Consider the following 26,320-nt stretch of genomic DNA (forward strand, 5'->3'; position numbering starts at 1 on the left):
GTTCGAAAGTCCCACCTTCAAACATACGATCATGACATATGAGTGAAGGACCACATGGTTGGCTCAGGTGGCAAAGAAATGGCACAATGAGCTAGTTGGTGGATGCAAGGGGCTGATGGCTACTGGCTGAGGACCATCTTGGAGAAAATTATCTCCTAGGGATATCGCCCACAAAATGGTGGTTAACAGATCCATTAACTAGGGCAAAACCCACAAGGGGAAAAGCCAAATGATTCTTCTTCTGATAAAATTCTTCAATTGTTCAGCAAAGTACAGAGAGAGAGAGAGAGAGAGAATGAGAATGAATAAAGTCACCAACGTCTAATCAACTAGCAGTCGAAGTGCTCTTTCTCTTTGCTTGAAGATCTCCTTCTCTTGATCAAATCTTGTGCTTCACACTTGATCTAGCTCTTCACTTGCTCTCACACTTCTCTCGCACACACTCAAGACTAGCTCACCTTCTTCACAATGAACATGCTAGACTTAACTCACTTTGCTCTTGCTTAAATAGATGAGAACGGAGGAGTTACAAAATGAATTCATGCTTTGAGCCACTAATAGGAAAATTGAATTCCATGAGGGCGGAGTTACTTGAGGAGAAGTGTAACTCATCCCAAGAATAGAGAGAGAGGTACACGTGTCTTGAGGAGTTACAATTTGAATTAAGGAGAGAGAGAACATGAGAGAATATTTGGTGAGAGTTACAAATTGAATTGAATAAGGGAGTTACAAGTGCATTTAATGAGAATTACACTTTTTCCATACATTGAATTAGTGAGGGAGAGTTACATTCTCTTAAGTGTGGAGTTACTACTTTTTTCCAAAAGAGAGGTTCAATTTGCCAAGTAAGAGATTCTCAATTTAATTTACTTATTTCATGAGAGAATTCGTTTTTATTAATCCATTAATAGTGAATGACTTTAGACTATTTTATAAATAATAGTATCATAATAATAATACTAGTAAGGATAAAGATATTAATTCTTGACTTGTATAATCATGATTGTTTTGATTTTAAAGTGGATTCCATACATCGAGATCATCCTTGATCATTTAGACATGACTTTCTATTTTGGGAAAGTCACTTCCAAATTGAGATGTGACTTACTATTTTTGGAAAGTCATATTACAATTATTAGAAATGAAATTTTATTATAGGAGGTTCAAACAAAACTGAAAGATATGATTTCTTCTAGGAGAAATTCGTCCCTAAGTTGTCAATTTTAACACTCCCTCTCAGCTAGGGAGGAGTTTCTTTCTGCATCAAAAATATTTGTTTCCTCTGATCTATTTCATTCATCTCAATTCAACTCTGCTTTGTGATATCTATAACAATGAAGTCGCAATCTAAAGAAGAATCATCCACTTGACACAAATTTTGAAGGGAAAGGATCATCACATGTCACATAGACAAAGATTACACCCAACAAATTTTCATCTCAAAAATTAGGTGATAAAACACATACATCACATAGACAAGACTCAAACAAGTCACACAGACAAGAATCAAACACAACCAAGTGTCAAGCGGTCGAACACTTGCATCCTAGACAAGTCTCACACTCTCACTCCACCTATTGGCTAGATAGGTGGCTCTTCCCATGACCCAAACTGTAGGTCGAATGCATACTGAGGCCTACTCTTGTGGCACACACTACACAAGAGGTCCCTCATTCTCAGGAGTTGTCTGACATCATTCCCTAATCCTATGAGCTCTGACAGGGAGGAAAGGTAACTTAGTGTTCTCAATTAGCTGTGACCACTTCCCGGAAGGGTCCTGTCCATAAGTCCAAGTTGCACTCTAAAAATCAAGAACTTTCCTTTTGGTAAAGGCTTGATAAGAATGTCAACTATCTGATCATCAGTGGAGATGTGATGGAGCCTCACTACTCCTCTCTGCACCATATCCCGGATATAGTGATACTTGATCTCAATATGCTTGGACTTGTCATGAAACACAGGATTTTCTACACGAAAAATCCCACTCTTATTTCACAATATATAACTGTTGTGTCTAGAACTTGCTCAAATAGTTCCCCAAAAAGCTTCCTCAACCAAACTGCCACACAGCTAGCCATGCTATCAGCAATGTACTCGACTTCAACTATACTCAGTGCAACAGACTTCTGCTTTCTGCTCATCCAAGAGATCATGGCAAATCCCAAGCTAAAGCAGCACCCAGAAGTGCTTTCTCTATCAACAGAGTTACCAGCCCAATCAATATCAGAGTATCCATGAAGTCTTACATTTTTAGCAGTGTATTTCAATCCTAGATTGATAGTTCCATGCAAGTAACTGAGTACATGTCTTGCAGCAATCCAGTGGGCATGAAAGGGATCAATCATATATTGACTTAAGGTGTTTACAATAAAGCATATGTCAGGCCTAGTGTTTACCAAAAACATCAAAGCACCAATGAGCTATCTATACTCTGTGGGATTCGCTAGATTAGGTCCTGCAACTTTGCCACATAATTTCTTAAAGTTTATTTCCATAGGAGTATTGTTAGGGTCCAACCCTAACCCATTTATTTATGTAATAAGCCCACTGGGTCGAGTCTGAGTCATAGTTAGTTAGAGAGTCAATAAAGCTCGTATTAATAATTGTAAGTGGTTGACCCGCATTAGAGAAAAGGGACCACAGTTAGTTGTAAACGGGCCATAGTTAATAAATAAAGTGCTTAACCCGTGTTATGCAAGGGACCACTAGTAGTTAGAGTGTTGGAATCCATTTAGCTATAAATAGTCTTAATTAGTAAGGGAAAGATCACTGAGTGTTATTGTAATCGAGCTTTTCTCTGTTGGAGGTTGCCCCCTCGAAGAGGCAAGTGAACTTTGAATCGTTTCTGAATAATAAAATACTTTGCAGTCTTTCTCATTTCATGTGATAATTTTGTATTATGGGCTATATTTCTTCGTATTTCTGGTATTCTGGATTTTTCGCAGGGCAAGAGCATAACAAGTATGCATGGACTGACATTCTAATATAGCAAATCTGTCAAGAAGCTTAACAACATATTTTCCTTGAGAAAGATAAATTTCACCAGGGCTTTGCCAAACCTCTAGACCCAGAAAGAAATGCATCAAACCAAGGTCTTTCATTTCAAATTCAGAAGCTAACTCCCTCTTACACTGAAGGATAAGAGGTTCTCCTCCTATCAAAAATAAATCATCAACATACAATACCAAAATCAAAGGTGTACTTGGAGTGTCTTGAAGTAGAGGTTTGGGTTTGCACTGCTTTTTGTGAAACCAAGCTTTATCAGGTAGCTATCAATGCGAGCATACCAAGCTCTTCGAGCATGCTTCAGCCCATATAAGGCTTTCTTCATTCTGCATACATGAGTTTCCCTGTCATGCTCTTCAAAGCCTTATGGTTGTTCCACAAATACCTCTTCCTTGAGGAAGCCATGCAAGAAAGCAGTTTTCACGTCCATTTGGTGAGGAGTCCATCCCTGGCTAGCAGCTAAGGCAACAACAAGTGCAAAAATCTCATTGTAATCTATTCCCTCTTTCTGAGAGAAACCTCTAGCTACAAATCTCGCTTTATATTTTTCATTACTACCATTTGCACCATGTTTAATCTTAAACAACCATTTGGAAGTGACTACAGATTTACCTTGAGGTCTAGGAACCACTTCCCAAACATCATTCTGGATGATGGACTCGTATTCTTCAGTCATGGCATCTTTCCAAACTTGTTCTTTTACAACTTCTTCAAAGGTGCATGGTTCTACCTAGATGATGTTGCTCATGGTAGCAACATACCCTTGAAACCGACTTCGCTTCTTACTTTATCTGAATGTTCCTCTTGGGGCAACATGTTGTTCAGCATCTTGCAAGGTATCTCGCAGCGATAGTGGTCTCTTTTTGGTAGGAGGATCATGTGGTGGAGGATCTAGAGGATCCATGGAACCCATTGGATTATCAACAAGCCCATTCTCAGGGTTCGGTTTAGACTTAGATACAGCCTTTTTTTCATTAACAGCTTGTCTTTCAGCGATGGCAAGAGGAGAAACGTCTCTTTCTTTTCTAAGAGTTGCATCTTAATCACATATTATGTTTCTGCTAACCTCTATAGTTCTTTGACCAGGTACATAAATTCTATAAGCTTTTGAATTATCACAATAACCAACCAACGTACCTTTCTTACCTAAAGCTTCTAGTTTGTTCCTTTTCTCTTTTGGCACATGGAAGTATACGGGACGGCCAAAGATTCTCAAATGACTCACCTCAAGCCTTTTACCAATGAAGACTTCTTTAGGAGTCTTATTGTTTAAGACCTGATGACGAGTTCTATTTTGCACATAAACAACAGTGTTTGCAGCTTCTGCCCATAGAAACTTTGGTAGCTTTTGATCATGCAGCATGGCTCTAACCGCTTCCATAATGGTTATATTTTTCCTCTTAGTCACACCATTTTGTTGTGGATTGTATAGCACAGTGGTTTCTTTCTTTATTCCGGCATCTTTACAAAGATCATTAAAATTATTGGAGGTGAACTCTCCTCCATTATCAAATCTAAAAGATTTGATCATTTTCAGTTTGATTTTCAATCAAAGCCTTGAAATATTTGAACATGTCAAATGCTTCCCCTTTCTTTTTCAAAAAGAATTTCCATGTCTTGCGAGAAAAATCATCAACAAAAATCATGAAATACAAGTAGCCACCAAGAGAAGTAACAAGCATAGGTCCACATAAATTAGAATGTATGGGCTGAAGTACCTAATTAGTTTTTGTTCTGCTTCAAGGGAATGGTGTTAATTTTTAGGACATGTTCTTTGCTTAGGATAGTAGCTTCAATATTCCATATTAGCCCATTTATTAATCCATTAGCAATCACATGAATCATTATCATATTGACAGTTACTGAAGAAAGAACATATGCAATAAATGACAAAGACAAGACAACACAATAATATGGCAACATTGTCAACAGAAGTTAATCATGGTCTGGTTAGGGTTGCCTACTGTATGTTGTTGTCTCACTCAACCAACCCAACACACCTCCATGCCATTGCGGCTAACACTGGCATATAAGAAGCTTCCCTTCGTTGGCCCTTAGGGTTGATTTGGATCCAAGATAAGCTACTCTTGGCCCTCTGGTCTAGACTCTACGGCCCTACCTGAGATAACAGATCAAAAGAGCGGCCTTACAAGGAAAGAGATTATTCCTTAAGATGATCACAAACTAGCCCAAAAATCATTACACAAATTCGACCTCATTTTCTACTCTTGGATTTGGTCCTGCAATGACAAATAGGCCCATACAAAGTGCCTAGAATTTCCCTTGAGTCCTGCGATTGTCTCTCATAAGAATCTCGGCCCTGTGACAGAAGAGAAAGCCCAAACAAAAAACCCCTTCGTCCTCCTTCTGAACTCGGCTACCTTAGACATACTTTTGAGCCATTGATGTGTGAAATGAGGTTGTAGGCACCTCCATATATACAAATCGTTGGGGGTTCAAGTGACGTGACCATTGGGCTTTATGAGCCTACATAGAGGTGAGGTCGACCTTGATAATTTACATATGAGAGGGCATAAATTCAAAAACCCATTTCTCCTTATCCAAATTTGATGATCTTTAGGTCAATTTTGGTCCTCTCGAAAAGAGGAATTCAATGCCATAATTATCTTCTTCAAAAGACCTGCCCAAAGTGGAATTTGGCCCTAGTTTCCAATTTTAACACTCCCTCTCAACTAGGGAGAATTCCACTTGCCAATCCATTCATTATCATGCCATCCTGTCATCATGAACCATCTCTGCATTTCGTCTCATCTCTGTTGAACACTGATATAGATAATGAAGAAGAATTGATCGAGAATGAGTCACAAGACCTTGCCACTCTGCACTAACAAAAGTCAGTCCACACAACCAGGGGTCGAACCCCAATCATACTGGATCCCAAGTGATCAAGTTGTTGAACACCATGCATCCTAGACATAAGGAGTATGGCAGCACATGATGCATCCATCGGTAGTGTTATGGTCCCTATCCACTTTTCCCAACTCATTGGCTAGATGAGAGGTACTTCCCATGTGTCCCGGACTACATGGGTAGGATGATGCTGGGGCAACAGCAGGGAAAGAATAAATCACATCCTGCTCACAACCACACGTAGGGAAAGGATAAACCACATCCTATAGTCACATGTCACAACCATCGTAGGGAAAGGATAAACCACATCCTACGCGCATGCAAACCACCGAGAGTAGGGAAAGGATGAACCACGTCCTACATGCATGCCAACCAATAATCATAGTAAGGATCCTATACGTGGGGGAAGGATAAACCACGTCCCACCAACATGTCAACCATCGATCATAGGGAATGAGCATCCTACATGTGGGGAAAGGATGAACAACGTCCCACCGACATGTCTACATGTGACAACTGATAGATGCCTATATGCATCTTTCAATGAGGCATCCTCAAGAGAAGGTGAACCACTCATCCTGCTCATATGCCATAAGAAAAGGTGAACCACTCATCCTATGCATATGTCATCAATCGTAGGGGAAGGTGAACCACAACCCACATACATGTGCCATTAATCGTAGGGGAAGCTAAACCACTCACCCTACACACATGTCAACTGTCATGGGGTATCACTGGGGAAGGTGAACCACTCACCCTATACACAGCGCACCTATAGGTGAAGATGAACCACTCACCCTATGGTCACTCATAGTTCCAAGAAGTACCCCAAGCCCCCAAGAGCTCCTAGAGCTCAGTGTTCAACCGAGACCCTCATAGTAGGGTCTTTCCATGACTTCCAACCTCTCTCTGAAGGAAGCTCAACTTCCTCTTATAATGACAAATGAGAGGATCATTATCTGATGGACAGGCATTATCAATAAACATCATATCTCCCTCTGAATATTGGGAAAGTATGCTTGCTCATAACCATCAAGCCATTTGCAACCTGCTATTAATCCTTTGGTTCGTGTTCTAGAATTATCCAATCATAATTATGCAGCTTATATTCAGTTCATTAGAGTCATCAAACCTAGTTGTCATGATTTGCTTCCATCCAAAATCAGACAAGAAAAGTCATTAGGGATTTTATGGCTCCCTCTAAAGTCTTGCTTTAGGAGGATTATGTTCCTTTTTCAACTAAGGAGAAGGAATCTTCCCATGACATTTCTCAACACAATTGTATGATCCTTCTTTGCTAGATGACTGCTACCAACGCATCAAATTACCCAATTCATGATGAGGAGTCTTTCTCATTCAGGTATTCATATCTATAGAACCATTCTTCATAAGATTCTGACTTAATGCAACTAGGATATCGAATCCGGGATCTTCTACTTATCGTGCTTGTCAAGGCATAGGATTTGACATGCACTTTCTTCCAGGAAGACTATTCCTCCTTGAAAGATTCAAGATCTTATCCTAGAGACTTGCCTTTAATAGAGTTTCTGCTTTGTTACTAAAGTTTCCTATGATAGTATTGGAGTTTACAATTTTTCTTTTTAAAACAGGAGGATTAGATTTGTTACTAGAATCGGATACTTTCACTTCTTGATGCCTGAAGCTACTGTAATACAGAAAGTTTCCACAAGATGGCTTAATCAATCTACAATTCTAGAATTCTTTGCATGCTTCAAGAGATGACATCTTCTTCTCTACAATTTTGGTCATTGCTTAGGGTTTGCTAGCAACCTGCTACACCCCTCTTTCTCCACTTCCTCAATTACTGTGGTCTTCCATTTGTAGACACCCAAACACTGATATAGGGTTTGAGGTTCCTCCTCAACGCATCCTATAACCCTGAATCAACGGCAAGATAGAACATTTCCAAACTCATGGAAGAATCCTAAACCTAGTTGCGCCCTAGCCAGGGCATATGCGGCCTAGAGAGAAGGGCTTCTTCATGCCTTCATATCCTCCAAACAACTTACCAACTAGTTGTTGTAGAAGCCCTCTTTCTACAGCCTGTAACAGAGATACACCACACCAAATAGCACAAAAAACACCCAACAAGCATACCTCTAACTGCAGCTCTATCCAACAAGAAACTCGCACCCAAAATCAAGAGATAAACTACCCAGACAATCCTCCTATCCTTCACGCATGGTGCCTCAAACATGCAGCTTTCTCTCCCAAGGAAACCGCACCCTAAACAGAGATAAACCTCTTCATAAACTCAACTCCTTACCACCTACATCCTTGCCTCAGATGCCCTCTTATTTCAGAGGTGTGGATGATGCACTTGGATGATGGATAAGGGCCGAGAGTCTGTGTGTGTTGAACTTGTACTGGGCATTCTCCAAACCTTTGCTCTTCCATAGACAAGACTTCATTGAACCTTCAATCTTCTTACAAGGTGATTAATAGATAAATCTTAAAATAAAACAAGTCCTAACTCATCTTATGATCCCTATGCACAAGATCATAGAGGCATGTTAAGATCATCGAGTTTTCTCGGGCCGTAGATATAACATGAGGATTGAGCAAAACGTTTCTTCTCAACGTTGAAAGAGAAAAATTCTTCCAATGTTCGTTGGCTCAGGTTCACATAATGTAGCGCAAATCATAATATAAGACTGAAATGTCAATAGTCAATACGAGTCACAGTAAAGTAGTGATTAGTTGTGTGTAACAATGCCCATACTGAGTGATGCTTATTTGAAGCATCCCCTCACTGAAGTGGTGCCCATATTGCATCAATACCCTCAATGCTACTGTAGATGATGCCACTATGATATGAACCATGTCACTACTACATGGAGTGATGCCTTATATATAAATGTACTGCCTTTAGTGACATACCAATGTGATGTGATATTAGATCGTATGGTAACTAATTGAACCGTGAATTGCAGAGATCAAAAATATGATCGCATTACATACCACAGATAACAACAAAGGCACAGGAGGCGATTGTCTCTCATAAGAATCTCGGCCCTGTGACAGAAGAAAAAGCCCAAATAAAGAACCCCTTCATCCTCCTTCTAAACTCGGCTACCTCAAACATACTTTTGAGTCATTGATGTGTGAAATGAGGTTGTAGGCACCTCTATATATAAATTGTTGGGGGTTCAAGTGACATGACCATTGGGCTTTATGAGCCTACATAGAGGTGAGGCTGAGCTTGATAATTTACATATGAGAGGGCATAAATTCAAAAACCAATTTCTCCTTACCCAAATTTGATGATCTTTACGTCAATTTTGGCCCTCTCGAAGAGAGGAATTCAATGCCATAATTATCTTCTTCAAAAGACCTGCCCAAAGTGGAATTTGGCCCTAGTTGTCAATTTTAACAAATGGTCCCTTTATATGCTTTCCACTTGCACATCTTGGGCAAACTCCTTCATGATCTATTATGATCTCAGGCATTCCAGAAACCATCTTCCTTACATGATGTAAGGCTTTGTAGTGTAGGTGAGCAAATCTTATGTATTATAGCTCACACTGAAGATCAGTATCATGGACCAATGCATGAATGGGTTTACCATTGACTTTGTAAAGCCCTTCACATCTTGATCCAAAAGTGAAGGTTTCTCTCATACTTGAGTTCAAAGACCAAGTTAAAACTTTTCCATTAATAAAAGCAACTTTCATTCCTTTATCTTCTAGAGCAGATATGGATACAAGATTCTTTTTCAAACCAAGTACATACAAAACTTCTTGCAGAAAAATAGATTTGTCATCATCTAACTGAAATGAAATTGAACCATAACCTTTAACTTGGTGAGTATAATTATCTCCAAGGATAACATTTAAATTAGTCTCCCTCTCAACTAGATTAGAGAGTGTTTCTTTGTAACCAGTAAAATGTTTGGAAGCACCACTATCAACTAACCAACTATCAAATGAATCTATAAACGAAGAACAGGAAAGAGCAAAAACAAGAAAATATTCTAATTGAGTTTCTAGCGCATTATTTCTATACCTTGGATTTATTGTTTTCTTAGGATGGTCTTTTCTTTGATTTTCAACGGTGTTTTTTCTATAATCAAATTTGTTTTTGAATCTAGGTGTTCTTCTTCTTTCTTTACAATCACGAGCAAAGTGACCATGCTTTTGACAAATAAAGCATCTAACTTTTGACATGTCTAAATTCTCTTTATTAGATTTGAAAGCAGATTTCTTTTTATTACCTTTCTTTCTCTTGTCATAGGTTGAAAATGCAGTAGGTTCTCCTTCTTCATGATGTGAAATTCTCCCTCTAGAGATCATTTTGGCCTCTTCTTAGATACACTTTCCTAGGAGCTCATTAAATATGGGAACAGTGTTGATATTGTTGATGGTGATAATAAAAGTCTCCCAAACAGGAGAAAGGCCTCCTAGCACAATCAACACCATTTCTTTGTCAGGTACAACTTCACCAATTGTTGACAATTGATTCTTGATTTTGGTCATTCTTAAGAAGCTTGCTTGAACTGTCTCTCCTTTGTTCATCTTGATGTCCTTCAGTTGATTCTTCAAGGCAGTAATATGGTTCAAATTACTAATTGCAAACATGTCAATCAGTTTGTCATACATTTCTTTAGCTTTCTTCAAACCAAAATCATAAGTAATGAGATGATCACTAAGAGAATCAAGGATAAATTTTCAAGCTTTGATTTCACTTTTTTTATATTTGGATTTGACAGCAGCACTTGCAGTCTATGGTGGATCAGTGATTGTGTCTTCAACATACTCCAGACTCCATGTTCTTCAAGAGTGATATTTACCCTTGCTTTCCATGGACCAAAATTTGAAGCATCATTCAGCTTCTCCTCTATCAACGTCACATGGTTCGGGTTCGAGTTCGGGTTCAACAATGATTGGGTTTGGTTTGAGTTCGAATTTTTTGATGAGGTTCGCTATTAGGTTCATCTAAATATATAAACATATATTAATTTAAAATGAATTATAGGATAAAATAGTAACAAATCAACATCAATAAACATAAAATATGCTATCACAAAATTGGAAACTGCAAGGCTAAAATACAAGCTTGAGTTGTGACATGAAGTTATGAGTTTTGATATATGGACTTGGTCATTGGCTATGAGGTTCGATGAGGTTCGTCGAACCTCAAAACATTTTTGAGGTTCGCCAAAATTCGAACCTCAAGGTTAAAGTTCGACAAACCTTGTGACATAGTCCTCTATCTTGAAGTAGGACAAAGTCATCTTAATCATAAAACTTTGGTAACAACTGGGGTCTCTTCAAGTGATCTCTGATCCCCTTAGACTTGTCTTCACCAAGGCTTTGATACCATGTTAAAATCTGAAAGTTCTATGTAGAATTTTAAAAATTCTTTGCAAAAACTTGAAATTTCTATGCAGAAAATTAAATGTACTTTGTAGAAAATTGAATGGAACTGAATGTACATTGTAGAAAGTTGAACGTACTGTTAGTTTTTGGTAGCATCGAAAGTGCTCTAGCCTTGAAAATTGGTGGAGAGGCTAAGGCACATGAGTTCTAAAGAACCCAGAAACCATTTGGTGAAATTCCCACTTAAAATAATTAATATTTTTAATGGGGTCTCTAAGTCTAAACTTAGGAAAATTAAAATATTAATGGGTATTAATCAAAATATGGGTGAGAATGATCTAAAAGGCGGCTCAAGTCATGTATTAATCTTAGTCGGTGATTAGAGACTTAATCTCGGTCGCTGAAGACTCAACAGGAAAAGTATAAAAAGGAGGTTTGGGGTTCATTTGGAAACACACACACAGAGATTGAGGAAATCAATTTTCTGAGGTGAAAAGTCATAAGAGGAAAATAGATTGGGGAGATCTTGCAGCAGAGGGGCAGTGAGAATCCGGGAGGACTTTCCGGAGAATACAAGGCAAAGAGAGGACAAAGAGACGTCCAGAGGAGGGTTGACGCTGGCCTACGCAGTGATGACGCAGAGGCAGTGCAGTCAGTGACAGGAATTCAAAATTCTGCAAAGGGAATTCGATTTGCAGTTGTCGGGAGCCAGGGTGTGAGACTGGATGCAAAAAAGTCAAATTCTTAGCCAGCAGAAAATCCAGAGCAGAGAGGCAACGTAATGCCTAGCGGGGGTGATGCAAAAGTTGCCCAGGGTGACGCAGTTTGACGCAAAGTCCATCAGAGGGTGACGCACAGCCTCCTAGAGCTAAGGATTAGTGTCTCCAGTGACAAGGTGAGATCATTTCACCAGTCTTTTGTCCAGTATTTTTCTCTGTAAAGGATTGCTAGATGAGCATCCTAGATTTGTATTCAGATATTTCTCCTACATAATAATAAACCCTTAGAACTGTTGCACTGGTTTTCCTGCATTGGGTTTTTCCGAGGACTATTATGTCCAAAAATAAGTGTGTCATATGTATCTTGTTCTTTGCTCTGTTTTCTGTTTCATGAGATCAAATATTTAATAAGTGTAGGTTGCAGAAGTAATTCGTTTCAGTATTCAAAATAATAACTTGATGAATGTTATTTAAAAATCAAGTAAGTGAAGTAGATTCATAAATTGATGTAGTAGGGGTTCCTTTAAGTCTGGGAATTTTCACATGTACTTTGCAGAAAACTGAATGTACTTTGCATAAAATATAATGGAACTGAATGTACTTTGCAGAAAGTTGAATGTACTTTGTAGAAAATTGAATGTTCTATGTTGTTGCAATTACTTAGAATGCAGATTTCTTCTTCCAAACTTTTCAAATCAGCAATTGTAGATAGAACATAAACTTAAGAATCATATGAAGACAACCAAGCACAAATATAAGACATTGAGAGTTAGATCCAATGACCAGGGCAAAACTCACAAGGGGAAAACCCAAATGATTCCTCTTCTATTAGATTTCTTCAATTGTTAAGCAGAGTACAGAGAGGAAGAGAGAATGAAAATGAATAAAGTCACCAATGCTTGATCAAACAGCTGAAGTGCTCTTGCTCTTTGCTTGAAGATCTCTTTCTCTTGATCAAAGCTTGTCCTTCACACTTGCTCTAGCTCTTCCCTTGCTCTTACTCTTCACTTGCTCTCACATTTCTCTTCCACACACTTAACACTAGCTCCTTCCTCGCAATGAACATGCTACACTCAACTCTCACTTGCTCTTGCTTAAATAGATGAAATAAGAGGAGTTACAAAATGAATTCATGCCTTGAGCCAATAATAGGAGAATTGAATTCCATAAGGGAGGAGTTACTTGAGGATAAGTGTAACTCATCCCAAGAATAGAAAAAGAGGTACACATGTCTTGAATAGTTACAATTCGAATTAAGGAGAGAGAGAGTTATGCATAGACATGAGAGAATATTTGGTGAGAGTTACAAATCGAATTGAATGAGGGAGTTACAAGTGCATTTAATGAGGAGGAGTTACACTTTTGCCATATATTGAATTAATGAGGGAGAGTTACATTCTCCTAAGTGTGGAGTTACTATTTTATTCCAAGAGAGAGGTTCACTTTTCCAAGTAAGAGATTCTCAATTTAATTTCCTTATTTCATGAGAGAATTCGTTTTTATTAATCCATTCAAAGTGAATGACTTTAGACTATTTTATAAATAATAGTATCATAATAATACTAGTAAGGATAAAACTGTTAATTCTTGACTTGTATAATCATGATTGATTTTATTTTAAAGTGGATTCCATATGTCGATATCATCCTTGATCATTTGGACATGACTTTCTATTTTTGGAAAGTCACTTCCAAATTGAGATGTGCCTTACTATTTTTGGAAAGTCATATTAGAATTATTAGAAAGGAAATTTTATTATAGGAGGTTCAAACAGAACTGAAATATATGATTTCTTCTAGGAGATATTAATCCCTAAGTTGCCAAATTTTAACATGAAAAACAAGCATAAGTTCCCTATTACACAATGAAAAATGTACCTTTCAGGTTGGATTGCCCACCTTTGAACATATGCTCTTGACAAATGGGTGAGGGGACATATGACTGATTCAGAGAACGGAGATCAAATGGCACAATATATCAACTACATCGGTGGTTGTTAAGGGTTGCTGGTTGTCGACTGAAGAGATGCTTAGGAGAAAATTTCTCCTATCGGGTCACCCACTTTTGGTGGGTAACAGGTCCACCCATCGATGAGGTGCAAATAGATGCAGAGATGGCCACCAGGGCTACAGCACTTTCAGATAGTAGTCGCCGGAAGAAAATTGAACATTACAGCAAAGCATCCAGACAGTCCAAGGCACCATTTTGTTAGAGAACAGTAACATTGAGGAGCTTAGAATGAAGTGTGTTGAGTCAACGGACAAGTTGTCTAGCATTAAGGGATGGTTGAGGTTCCTAGCAAGGCAGCAAGAGTACACTTGGGAGTTTCAGAGCAGTCGTCTTCAGGAGTACATCTAAAGGGCTGCAACACTATCAGCCCACCTTTGTACACTGGAGAGAGGGGAACAAAGTTTTCTAGGAGGATCATGTTGGTTGAGTTGGGCATCGAGCAACAACAGCATAGCAGACTTGTTCCATGCGCAAGTATTCATGGATTTGATCCTTCCCATGGGATCGATTAGCAAGAGATTATGAGTTGGTACTCTATTGATGGGATGACTCTTAGTTGGATATTCTTAGTCGGGGGCATAGCACAGCATGAGCCCTTAGGCACGAGTAGTGATGGAGGGCCAAGGTGGTCTCATAACCCACTGGTCCCAGAGCTTAAGTGGCATTGGGATCCAGGAAGATCTATTGATGGCAGGATTGGTCAAAGGTTTGTTTGAGATCCGAGTATTGAGGGATCCGTTAAGACTTTGGTGGCACAAAGGCATGGTTTAGTCCAGTGGTTCATATGGGATCTTGGTATTAGTGTGCAAATTCCTCTGATGTGGACAGAGACAAATTGCTTGAGGGCAAGTAATCTTGGGGCAGAAGGACTTGTAATGTCCCCAGTTTCAGTTTCCTCTATTGTACAGCCAGGATGGATTTCCAGGGTATGTGATGACCAGGCCACAAGCACAGGATTACATCATTAGGGGTCCCAGAGGGGTTTTATGGGATCCAACGGCGTTCGCTTGGCATATTCCATTATCAAGGTCAGTTCCACACAACTTGCTTTAGTTCTGTTGCATTCTGATAATTCTCGTATAACGAGGTTATTATTGAGCCTAACTTAATTAATTACGCTTAAGGTGGCATTCTGGGAGGAATATTTGATGAAACACCATAGTGTAATAGCTCATTAGAAACGGAACGAGAAGATGTACAAGATGGGATAATGAGAAGTGACTTCCAGTGGCCAGAGAAAGTATGGTGGGCGATTTACCATTTTCTCGTATTAAACAAAAGAAGGGGGAGATGATTAATTAAAGTCACTTTGACGAAGTCTAGGGGGGCTTCTAGAATAATATTAAAATAGTCAAAATAAAGTACTTCTAGAAGATTGGAGATCTATCTATCAAGTCTTTAAAAAGAGGAGGAGATTATTTGGAACATTTTGGATTTCAGTATATGTCTTTGGTGAGGTTTGGAGAGCCTAGTTCTGTCATGTCCCCATTTTTATTCTTCTTCATAGTACAGCCAGGGTAGATTTCCAAGGCAGGAGATGGCCAGGTCAGTGGAGCAGGTTTATGTCATAAGGGGTCCCAATGGAGTTTTGAGGAGTCTTTATGGGATTTGATGGCATTCGCTTGGCATATTCCATCATCCACACAGTTTGTCTTTCGTTCCGTCACATTCCGACAACTTTCAAAAATCAACGTTATTATTGGGCATAATTAATTATGCTCAAGGTGGCATTCCGGGGAGATTAATTGATGGAACACCTCAGTGTAATAGCTCGTTGGAACCGGAATGAGAAGATCTACAGGATGGGATGCTGAGAAGAGACTTCCAGTGGCCGAAGAGAGTATGGTGGGTGATTTACCATTTTCCTTAGTTAAAAATGACTTTAATTAGTCATTTAATTAAGGAAAAATAATTAATTAGAGGAAATGGGCCAAAAGTGACTTAAGTAAAATAAAATAAAATAAAAGGGTCACTTAAGATAAAGTCAATGGAGGAGCTTCTAGAATAATAATAAAATAAAATGCTTCTAGAGGCTTGGAGATCTATCCATCAGATCTATAAAAAGAGGAGGAGAAGCTTGGATCTTGGAGTTGATATTGTTTCTTGTATGAGAGGTTGAGAACGTAGTTCTCTACTCCATTGGTAGCCCCAGACTCGTGCTGAGCACGGATTGACTGTAACCGGGTGAATGTCGTAAGACATGGGGCTTGCGAAGGAAGTCGATTGGGTGATCGTGGCACGATAGGAACTGTCCTTGAAAATACATTGACCGCAATTAATCCGAATAGAGACGGGAATGGTTCGATCAGTTTGGTAAACAGACTGATCATGCAGGAAAGCAGCGAGTAGCCAGGAGTAGTTTGATGTCACGGGGGCCAGCTACATAGCCATCGTCATACCATAAGTCGCTTTATCATGGAGGGGGCCACTGCTGATTAGGGGCTACACTCAGAAACAACACATCGACGTGGAAATCTGGCACGAATCGCACGAAGAAGAGCAGCAGGGACAGGTCGAGCCTCCACCACTGGACATATGTGGAAATCTGGCTAATTTAATCGTGGGTGCGTGGGATGCTCTTGTGTTATAAAAATTAATATGCGCAAATGAGGTGACCTATGTATCAGTGTTGTTACTATGTGAATAAATGATACACCTGTAGGGCAACGTGAGCATAGATCTGGCACTTCATCATTATATAAGCCTGTGTAGACATCTGTTGGAGAGGTGCGATTGTAGAACGTGATTGATCTAGCCATAAGTGCAATGTGTATAGACTGATTGCATCATTGCCCTATATATCTCAGGAATGTCATTCCAGAAGCTAAGACAAACTGCCAAACATGTCGTTAGAAGGACGAGAGTAATAATTTCTGGGGAAATCTTCAGAAGAGTTCCAGACACCAGTCAACATGCAAAATTAGAGAGCTGATATTATTACTGATAGAGGAAGGTAGACGCTGGAGCTTTCAAATGGAGATCCTGTAAGCTTATCCTGATCAGACAAAGTCTGGAATTAATTTCTGGGTTTGCATTTGTCCACTGCAAGCTCATGTCTTTCATCAAACAAATTATAGAGCCTCGGTCCACTTGCTGGAGCGATTCCCAGGTTCATTAGTTCTTATCTTCTCTCTGTACATTCAGATTTCAAAGTGATGCCTCGTTAATATTGTTGTTTACTCACTTCTGGATCTGTTGTAAGTAGCATAAATTCATTTTTGAAGTCTGTCCGGTACATATTGAATGTTGTGTAAGCCATTCTGGAAATGAGATTTCCAAAATTTAACTACAGTCATTCCTTAAAACAGTGTACCAATTACTCCGAGAAAGTAATTGACATAACAAAGAGTAAATGCCCTGTAAAGTCATGTTGTGTCAAAGCTTGATGCTCAAAAAGTCTATAACACTGTCCGCGTAGCCTTGGGTATGCTGCTATAGGGTGCTAGTAGAGTCTGTTATCTTTTCTGCTATGCATAAAGACTGATATAATTGTCCAGCCATTGGTGAGTTGAGAAGTTTGGTATGTATGCTGCCACTAAGTATTGTTGAGAGGGTGTCTTGAGAGAATTATTGTTATATATATCTTGTATGTTAGTGTCTTGTTGCTACTGAATAATGGGGTACTTGAAGCACCTCTTAAATCAACACAACAATACCTCAATGGATTGCAATCTGGACCAAAGACCAAAACAAAACAGCAAGCTTTTCTCAAAGGGGGTCTTCAGAGAGAACAGCCAAAGGATGTGCAGCAAGAGTTGGAGATTGGACACAAAATATTCGCACTTGGAACAGATTTGAAGCACATGAGGGTCACATGAAAAGTTCACTTCAAACTTGATGAACTAGATGCACTCCTTCCCAAAGTGAGTCAGTTAGAGGGGAAGAAATTGATGTGGGCTCTAAAGCCAGCTATGCTTGCTCTCATACAACACAAGTTCTTGGAGGAACCTTGTGAAGGGGTTAGACTCCCAGTTGCATCTTGTCTCACATCATGAGACTAACCGCCCCTAGAGCTCCTTACAATGTTGATGTTATGAAGAGAGTTTTCAAGCTTATAGTGGATACTTTTCAAGACTTAAACAACAATGTGGGTCCTACATTTGGGAAGAAGCTTGAGATTTTAGAAGTTATGGCTGTGACTAGGACTGTGATGGTTTGATCTTGCAGATGTTCCAATGCTTCTTCAGCATTAGGAAACATCATCCTGGCAGATTCATAGCACACATGCAGTCCATCTTGTCCTCATGTATGAGAGGTCATGATGCCATCTGTCGGGAGTTGCAGTCTTGATTGTTGTCTGTTTGGAGGAGAGAGTAGTTGATCTCACCTGTTGCTTATGATCTAGCTGAGAAGTTGGTTGAGAAGAACATTGGGTTGCTCAGGAGACAATTGACCAGGGAGGAGCAGCTCAGGTTTGGGGGCTCGTGCAGCAAGAATGAGATGAGGAGGAAGTGACTTTGCTTCATTTGCAAAGGACCTTGGGGACCTGATCACTCATCCTTGAGTGACACTGAGGAGATGGCAGTGATAGATCAGGGAGATATTCTTTATGTCTATCAGGATGATGACTCTTCGTTGGATGAGACCATGGGTTCATATGATGATACCTTAGAAGAGCACAAGCAGTCATGTGGAGTTGATGACAGTAGCCCAAATGTGCATCCATGTGTGGTAGAGGAGTATGGCGAGCAGCTGATTTTTCCCATGAGGGAAAGAGATCCAGTGGCAGATGAGCAACTGATGATTCAGCATAGAGAGCCCATAGAGGAGCATGAGTCAGTTGATACACAGTGTGCAGGATGGGCCATTTTTGGAGAGACAGCTAGTGGCTCATATCGAGCCCATGATGGAGGATGAGCAAACACCCTTAGGGCCAGCGATTTTAGTGGAGCAGACATATGTGCAAGCGGCCTCCAGGGAGGCCATATTCGCAGACACATGTCTTTAGGAGATGTTGGAGTATGATAGGACAGTTTTGCAGGAGATTGGTGGACTCAAGGAGCGTAGAGCTTCCTATCAGTCGAGGGAGGTGGCAATGCATCCATCTTTGGGTTTACTCATTGATGAGGTGCAAACAGATGTAGTGGCAGCCAGACGAGCTGCAACATTTTCAGACAGCAACCCTCTCCAAGAGTACATAGACAGGGCTTGCAGCACAGTTTGTCCACTTTTTCCCATTAGAGGGAGAAAGGCAGGATTTCTTGGACATGTTTTGATTGTCTGGGTAGAGCATCAGGAGTTGAGCATGGACCAATTTCAACATAGCAGACATATCCCTTGCATAGGTGTCCATGCATTAGATTGGTGAGAGATCATGAGTTGGTATCCTTTTGATGGAGTATCAACCTTAGTTCGGGGCATAGTACAGCAAGGGCACTTAGACGAGGAGGTTACTATATGTTTCAGTGAGCAGTGGGAGGTGGACCAACAGTTCACCAGTGTTTCCATAGCATTAGCCCTGCATCAGCAGAGTGGGGATGACCTTGGCCTATGCCCGAGGTTGGATTGGAGAGAGGTGATGAGCTGGTATGCAGTTGGTGGGGCAACATTCACAGTCAGAGCTATAGCACAGCAGGAGCCATGGAGCATTGATGCTCCTTCTTGGTGGCATTGGGATCCAGGTGGAGATCTACCAGTAGCAGGTTTTGTCAGAGATGAATATGGAATCCAGGTATTGGAGGATCTAGCCATGTTTTGATAGCTTGGAGGCATGACGTGGACCAATGGTTCGTATGGGATCAAGGCATTGAGTCTTAGTTGCGTTGGGCCACCAAATTGGTCCACAGATTTGGATTACTTGAGGGCAAGCAATCTTGGGGCGGGAGGACTGTCATGTCCCCATTTTTATTCTTTTTCATAGTACAACTAGGGTGGATTTCCAGGGCAGGAGATGGCCAGGTTAGTGGATTAGGTTTATTTCATCAGGGGTCTCGATGGAGTTTTGAGGAGATTTTATGGAATTTGATGGCATTTGCTTGGCATGTTTCATCATCTGCATAGTTTGCCTTTTGTTCCATCGCATTTCGACAACTTTCAGAAATCAATGTTTTTATTGGGCATAACTTAATTAATTGATGCTGAGAAGAGACTTCCAGTGGCCGAAGAGAGTATGGTGGGTGATTTACCATTTTCCTTAGTTAAAAATGACTTTAATTAGTCATTTAATTAAGGAAAAATAATTAATTAGAGGAAATGGGCCAAAAGTGACTTAAGTAAAATAAAATAAAATAAAAGGGGTCACTTAAGATTAAGTCAATGGAGGAACTTCTAGAATAATAATAAAATAAGATGCTTCTAGAGGCTTGGAGATCTATCCATCAGATCTATAAAAAGAGGAGGAGAAGATCATTTGGGACATCTTGGATCTTGGAGTTGATATTGTTTCTTGTATGAGAGGTTGAGAATGTGGTTCTCTACTCCCTTGGTAGCCCCAGGACGAAAACCCTCAGGTGATTTAGAGAGATTGGGCGAGCACCCATCTCCCCTTGGTGGATTCATTCAGAATCCATAAGTGTGGCAATCGTTTTTTTGTTTCTGTTTGCAGACCGGAGGGTCATTCCCAGCTATTGTATTGGCATCTATCTATATATAATAAAGCTGGATTTTAGTTGCTGCATTTCTCATTGTTCCTCATGATGTGATTTTTAATGAGATTTTATGCAATTTGTGGGTTTATGGTTTCAGTCAAATTTCTGGTGTTTGGGTTTCCATGGCAACTTCCTGTTAAGAGCTAGATAGTTTGATTTGAAGGATTTGTTCCAAATTTCCTTCATTTGGGAAAATAGAAGTTCTTAGCTTCAGTCAGCCCTAGGACAAAAACCCTTGGGTGATTTGGTGAGATCGGATGAAAACGTGTCTCATCCCTTAGTGAATTCATCCAAAATTCACAAGAGTGGCTATTGGTTGCAGTTTATTGTGGGAGGCCAACACAAGTTTTGCAGCTGATTTTGGAGGCCACCTCAAATATCTTTCAACTCAATGATTGGTAGATGTACTATCATGTTTGTATTATTCCAGTTAATAGATAAAGTTGAGTTTGTCATTATTTCTTCTTGTTCACTTTCGAGTTGCATTGAAAATTTATCTAATGTTTTGATTGAGTTTCAAATAAACAAATTTGTGGTACAAATTTTGAAATAAAATTGTGGAAAATTGGTCAAATAAAAAATTTGGTATATTACACCCCTCTTAACCAATATAGCACCTACCCTCAAGGTCCACCACAAGTAACCCCATTTTATCAAGGACCCTCAATCCTTAAAAAACTAACTCCCCTTGCCGATATCAATTTCATAAAACCTTCTCCCCTTAACAAAACCAAGATTCTAACAACACCTTAATAACAGTAGAACAAAGGAATGAGGAAAAAGGGTAAAAACAATGGCCACAATGTTCCCTTTAACCTAAATCAAACTCAAGAATAAGGGTACAATTAATTTAGTCAACCAAACCATGCTAGTGGCAACAACAATCAACCTAAGCAAGGACAAAGTACTTAGCTCAAGACTAACTTTCCTTGGTCTGTTTCTCGAGTTTATGGACATCATACACATGACCAAAAATACTTGAGTTTCTACAAATGAGAAAAATACGGGGTCTCTTAAACCCCAACCCACTATTACACACTATTCTGCTATGGAAATTCAAAGATATGAGGAACTCATTTCCCTTGCAAAACTTACTAGATAATGATAAAAAGGCCCATGCCACCTCTTCCTCCAACCCACCTTCGAAGGGTGACACTAACAAATAGGTTATCTACATGCTCACATCAAACAGTATTCACTTCCAAACACACTCATGGATGCGAAATGCACAACCTTGAATCCACTAAAACAGAGGATATGGAACCATCATTGACCAATGCCCTACACATAGCTTAAGCCAATGTCGATCCTCATTCTTATCTGCCTAGAGCACGTTTGAAGCAAACCATACACAACCCCAAATCAAGGACCACCCACAATTATAGTAAAATGGATTACTTGGTTACATCTCCCATTGTTATCTCAATAAGAGAAATCCTTCGAATATCCCATTCTTAATGAAAAGCTTTGTTCTCTGCCTTAGGAGCCATTGACCCTTCAAATTCTAGATAAGGTAGAACCTTCACTTCCCTATCAATAGCTTTCCAAATCCTTGTCACCATTTGAAACCTTCACGTTCATCGCTACATTGTCGATGAAGAAGCATCCACTTGCATCATGTCCTCATCTATTTAGAAGAATCTAGGATCCCTAAAGTTAATCCCATCTACCATTACACTTTGTTCCTATGATGATTGCCCTTCCCAACATTTAGGGAACTACCAAAATGTTCCCATCGAACTAAAGGGTAAAATTATCTTGTTTGACATTGAAGTTGTGGATTCCCCATTCAATGACAATATCTTGTTGGGTCTTAATTACATGTACTCCATGAAAGCAATTGCATCCTCATTTTTTCACACCAAGGAATTCCCTAATGAGGGGTAGGTGGACACCATTGATCAACTTCAATGCTATGAACCAAACCTTACCTCCAATCCATATAATATCTTGCCCACCACCGCCTCATTCCCAACACCATTGGACATTTCTCTTAGCATTTTCAAGGAATCATCCTTGGTGGAGTTTACAAAGGACATCAGCCCTGGACTAGTTTGGATTCAACCTTGGTCTACACCATTTCTTTGTCAGCCAAGATACCATCCCTCCCATCTGAGACACCTTGGCTCAACTCAAATACCATCTTTCACACTAGGAAAGATCCACCCTGTTTATTGTCAAATGACATGGAATCACTATTCCATTGTCCACCACCCCAACAGAAGCCTTTAATCTACAGCATCCAATTCAGCAGATCCATTTCCATTTTCCCCTATTGGGTATGATCTGAGTCCCTGTCACAGCCACCCTCAACTTTCCAATATTATCAATTGGGCTACCCATTTAGTACCCTTCTCCCCTCATCCCAACTCCCCTATGTCTACACTTACAAGTTTAGTTTTCAGAACTAAGTTTAAGCCTTTCCTAATGCATTCACATATATGGGAATCGTATCGTGTAAAAAGAACAATGGTGTTATTCTGCCAGTACGAGCAGGATGTTAAGGTGCACACTCTCCCACAGCAGAACTTTTTATTACCGGCATATTGAACAGTTCTAAGGCATCCACAGTGTTGTGTTAGGTGGAGTTAAAAACAAACAGGACACATAACTTTGTGCTCAAGTTCAAAAGTGCAATTCCATTGAAATATCTCTTCTAACAACAAAAAACTCAAGTAACCACAAAGCAACAAGCATCCATCTAGAAGAGCATCTATCCTAATCTATTAAGCAAAATATGGAACATAGAAAGTGTGTAGCTCTCATTCGTGAAATCTTAAAAAGGAATAGGACATGGGAAGCATATGAACATTAACGTCAGAACCAAAAGGTCCTCATTAATAACCAAACGCATACCATATAGTGGATGAATCTGCAGTAATTCCAAAAAAATAGCCTCCAGGTTTCAACAAAGATGCCACGTTCTGAAGCAGGCTCCTGGCTTGCTCCTCACTTGCAAAACAATCCTACAAATTATAGTCAAAGTTTAGTGATTAGATGGACCAAAGATTTAGACTAGCTAAATGTTATCTCAGATGGAAGAATCCATACATAGTGATACCTGCAAGTGCCTCAGGCAACATACAATGTCAGTTGGAATATATTTGTCTGGAAGATATGACTCTAGGTTTTCCTGATCAAAGACATGAAAAAAGTCAAATTAACTTGTTCCACAATAGATTGCATGAAAAATAAAATCCACAACAGTAACAAATCTCAGAAGATACTGATAAATTGGCATAAAGAATGACGAAATGAATCAAACACAGAAATAAATCTCTTATAAGCTGAGACTTTTGTCAACCATCACACTATTAGACATTACATTATCTACTGCATATACACATTTGAAAGAATTTCTACCACAACAATACACCTGCACTGGCATTCCAATACTAAAAACAGTACATCTAAATTCAATAAAAGAGAGCATTACATGCAAATTTAGAATAAATAAATAAATAGAGCAAATATTAACTCAATCATAAAAGAGTTGTGTTAAATCTTTTTTGGTAGCCAGAAGATGTTTCTCCCTGAATTGCAACATGCCTGGAGGATTTCCTACATTTTGATAAATTGCCATCTCATTGTGGACCATTGTGGAGCTGGAATATGGCTTGTCTTTATCCTTGGCTCAAAACTATGCACAATAAACATTCAGATAGGATTTCCGAAGTAATTTCTTGCCAATTGTTAGAAGCTTTTATTTCTTTACTAACAGAGCTTTCTTTGGAATCATGACTGAACTGACAGAAGAGAGAAGAAAGAAAGAACTTATATTAATGTCCATGAATGACCAAAGTAGGTCATGGGACTCAAAATTATGTCCAGCAGAATAGAAAAATCTCACATAGAAAACAACCATAGGGACTCAAAAGGTGACTTAACACTAGAGCTAAAACAGTGTGAACAAACTAAGCAATGTAAACATACTGAGAGGGGGTCAACTCAAGCTATACAACCCTAAGTACACCATTGTAATATTCCTAATATGAAATAACAGTGATAAACAAAGCAAATACACACATGCAACACACAAATCGAGAACATGCATAAACAACAGCCATTAACACCATAAACTGCGCCAAGCTCAGCCATTTTATTGATTTAACAAGTGGGAGTACAAATATAAATGGAGTGGATGAACCTGGGCTTGCTACAGCAAGCAAGGCAAGAACCCAGGTGAAAATAAGATGCCCAAGTGCTAGAAATAGATCTGCTCCACAAACTGCGCTCACCAAGAAAAAGTGTTGCAACTGCTGAAGAAGAACTGCTCATTTAGCACTCAAAACTGGCCAGAAAATTCAGCCAATCTAACCATAAAGCTCCTCACCCAAAACCCACAAAAACCCAGCAAGGAATCCTCCAACAACCCTATTCTGTAAATACCCGCAAATTAGTGTGAATTACCCAGGTTGCCTAGCCACATGCACTGATGGAAAAATAGCTGAAGATGCACCACAATTCCTCCAGAAAACTCCCACCAATTCTCCTGCAAATTCCCTTCAAGTCTCCTCCCTTGAAGCTTCGGCAAACCCCACAATCAATCCTCACTCCTCCCACTTCTGCGCTACCAGAGAGGCCTGCACAGGCCCTAAAAAGGCATAAATTCCTCTTGCAAAACCTCCACTGAATCTGACCTACAAACCACCCAAACCTCCGCAAATGTATGAAAGATTTGTCCCTCAAAAGCTCAGCAACATGCATGCACAAGAGTTGCCTCTGTGGAAATTTCAAGTATTGCAGCAACTGGAAATTATTTTTCTAATTATTAATTTAATTTAACAATTTATCTGCTATGGAAAACATCAAATAATTCACACTGCAACCTTCACAAATAAACTGCAGAAGAAAATAGAAACTGAGAACTGCTAGCACACACACATAAAACTAACAAAGTTATTTTTGGACAAATGTCCCTGGAAAAACCCAAGTTGGGAAAACCAGTGCAGCAGCTAAGGGTTTTATATTATTATGCAACAGTGAGAGAAAATCTGAATACAACTGGATGCCGAAATCTGGCAATGCTACAGAGAAAAATACTAGCAAAAATCTAGTGAGGAATTTTCCTCACCCCACAAGCAAATACGGGCTCTCACTGTAGCTCCAAATGAGTCGTCCAAACTGCCTCTGCTCAGGCCTGTGTCACCCTAGCGCAGTCCTTCCCATGCTCACCTAAATCAGCTGCTACTCAAGCCATCTTATCTACCATTGACTGAGAAATTGTCTCTCCGGCCCTCTAGAACACTTTCCCAACCTCTAGAACTGAAACTCGACTTCTCTTCAGCAAAATCGAACTACCTCTAGAGGCTTCTGCGCATCCCCTAAGTCAGCCTCATTGTGGCTATTTCTGCCTCTTTGCACTGCACTCTCCGGATCTGGAAAAACATTCCTCTAGACTCATTGTCCCTGCCCCTCTCTGTCTCTGCTTCCTTCTGAAGCTCGAACTCTTTCGGCTACTGCCTCTGGAAAATTGAACTCTCCAAGGAAATCTAACTCTCTATGGTTCTCACAAGTGTGTTCTCCATCTACCAATCGACTTCTTATAATCCTCTGTTGGACTTCCAACAACTAAGATTAAAACTTAATCAAGGGTCAAGATCATATCAGAGTCGATCCATGTGAGTTTCTAAATGATTCACACCTTATCTCAATTAATTCTGATTAATTAACACCTTTTCCTAAGTTTAGACTTAGGAAATAATTAAAAAATAGGCTAACAATCTAATTGAGACACTTCTAGGTGGGATTTCCAGAAATGATTTATGGGTTATGGTGAGCTCATGTG

The 26,320-nt window shown here is 39.6% G+C and overlaps 1 protein-coding gene across 6 annotated transcripts in view; it reads right to left on the reverse strand.

Annotated features, from left to right (window-relative positions):
- LOC149167665 (S-adenosyl-L-methionine-dependent methyltransferases superfamily protein) overlaps positions 1-26,320 on the reverse strand; it is a 298,474-nt gene that overhangs the window by 209,137 nt on the left and 63,017 nt on the right. For all 6 annotated transcript variants that reach the window (XR_016260952.1, XR_016260954.1, XR_016260953.1 and 3 more), the window contains exons 4-5: positions 23,594-23,665; positions 23,389-23,498 (exon numbers count right to left, since the gene is read on the reverse strand). Coding sequence is in view for 3 of the 6 variants with exons in the window: in XM_089433072.1 (XP_089289198.1) it covers positions 23,389-23,498; positions 23,594-23,665 (182 nt within the window). In the remaining 3 variants the exon portion in view is untranslated. The remainder of the gene's footprint in view (positions 1-23,388; positions 23,499-23,593; positions 23,666-26,320) is intronic.

The sequence above is a fragment of the Pinus tabuliformis genome, chromosome 5_1, assembly GCF_031772625.1.
Source record: "Pinus tabuliformis cultivar Carrire ecotype Pingquan chromosome 5_1, CPIR1, whole genome shotgun sequence".
Taxonomy (NCBI): domain Eukaryota; kingdom Viridiplantae; phylum Streptophyta; class Pinopsida; order Pinales; family Pinaceae; genus Pinus; species Pinus tabuliformis.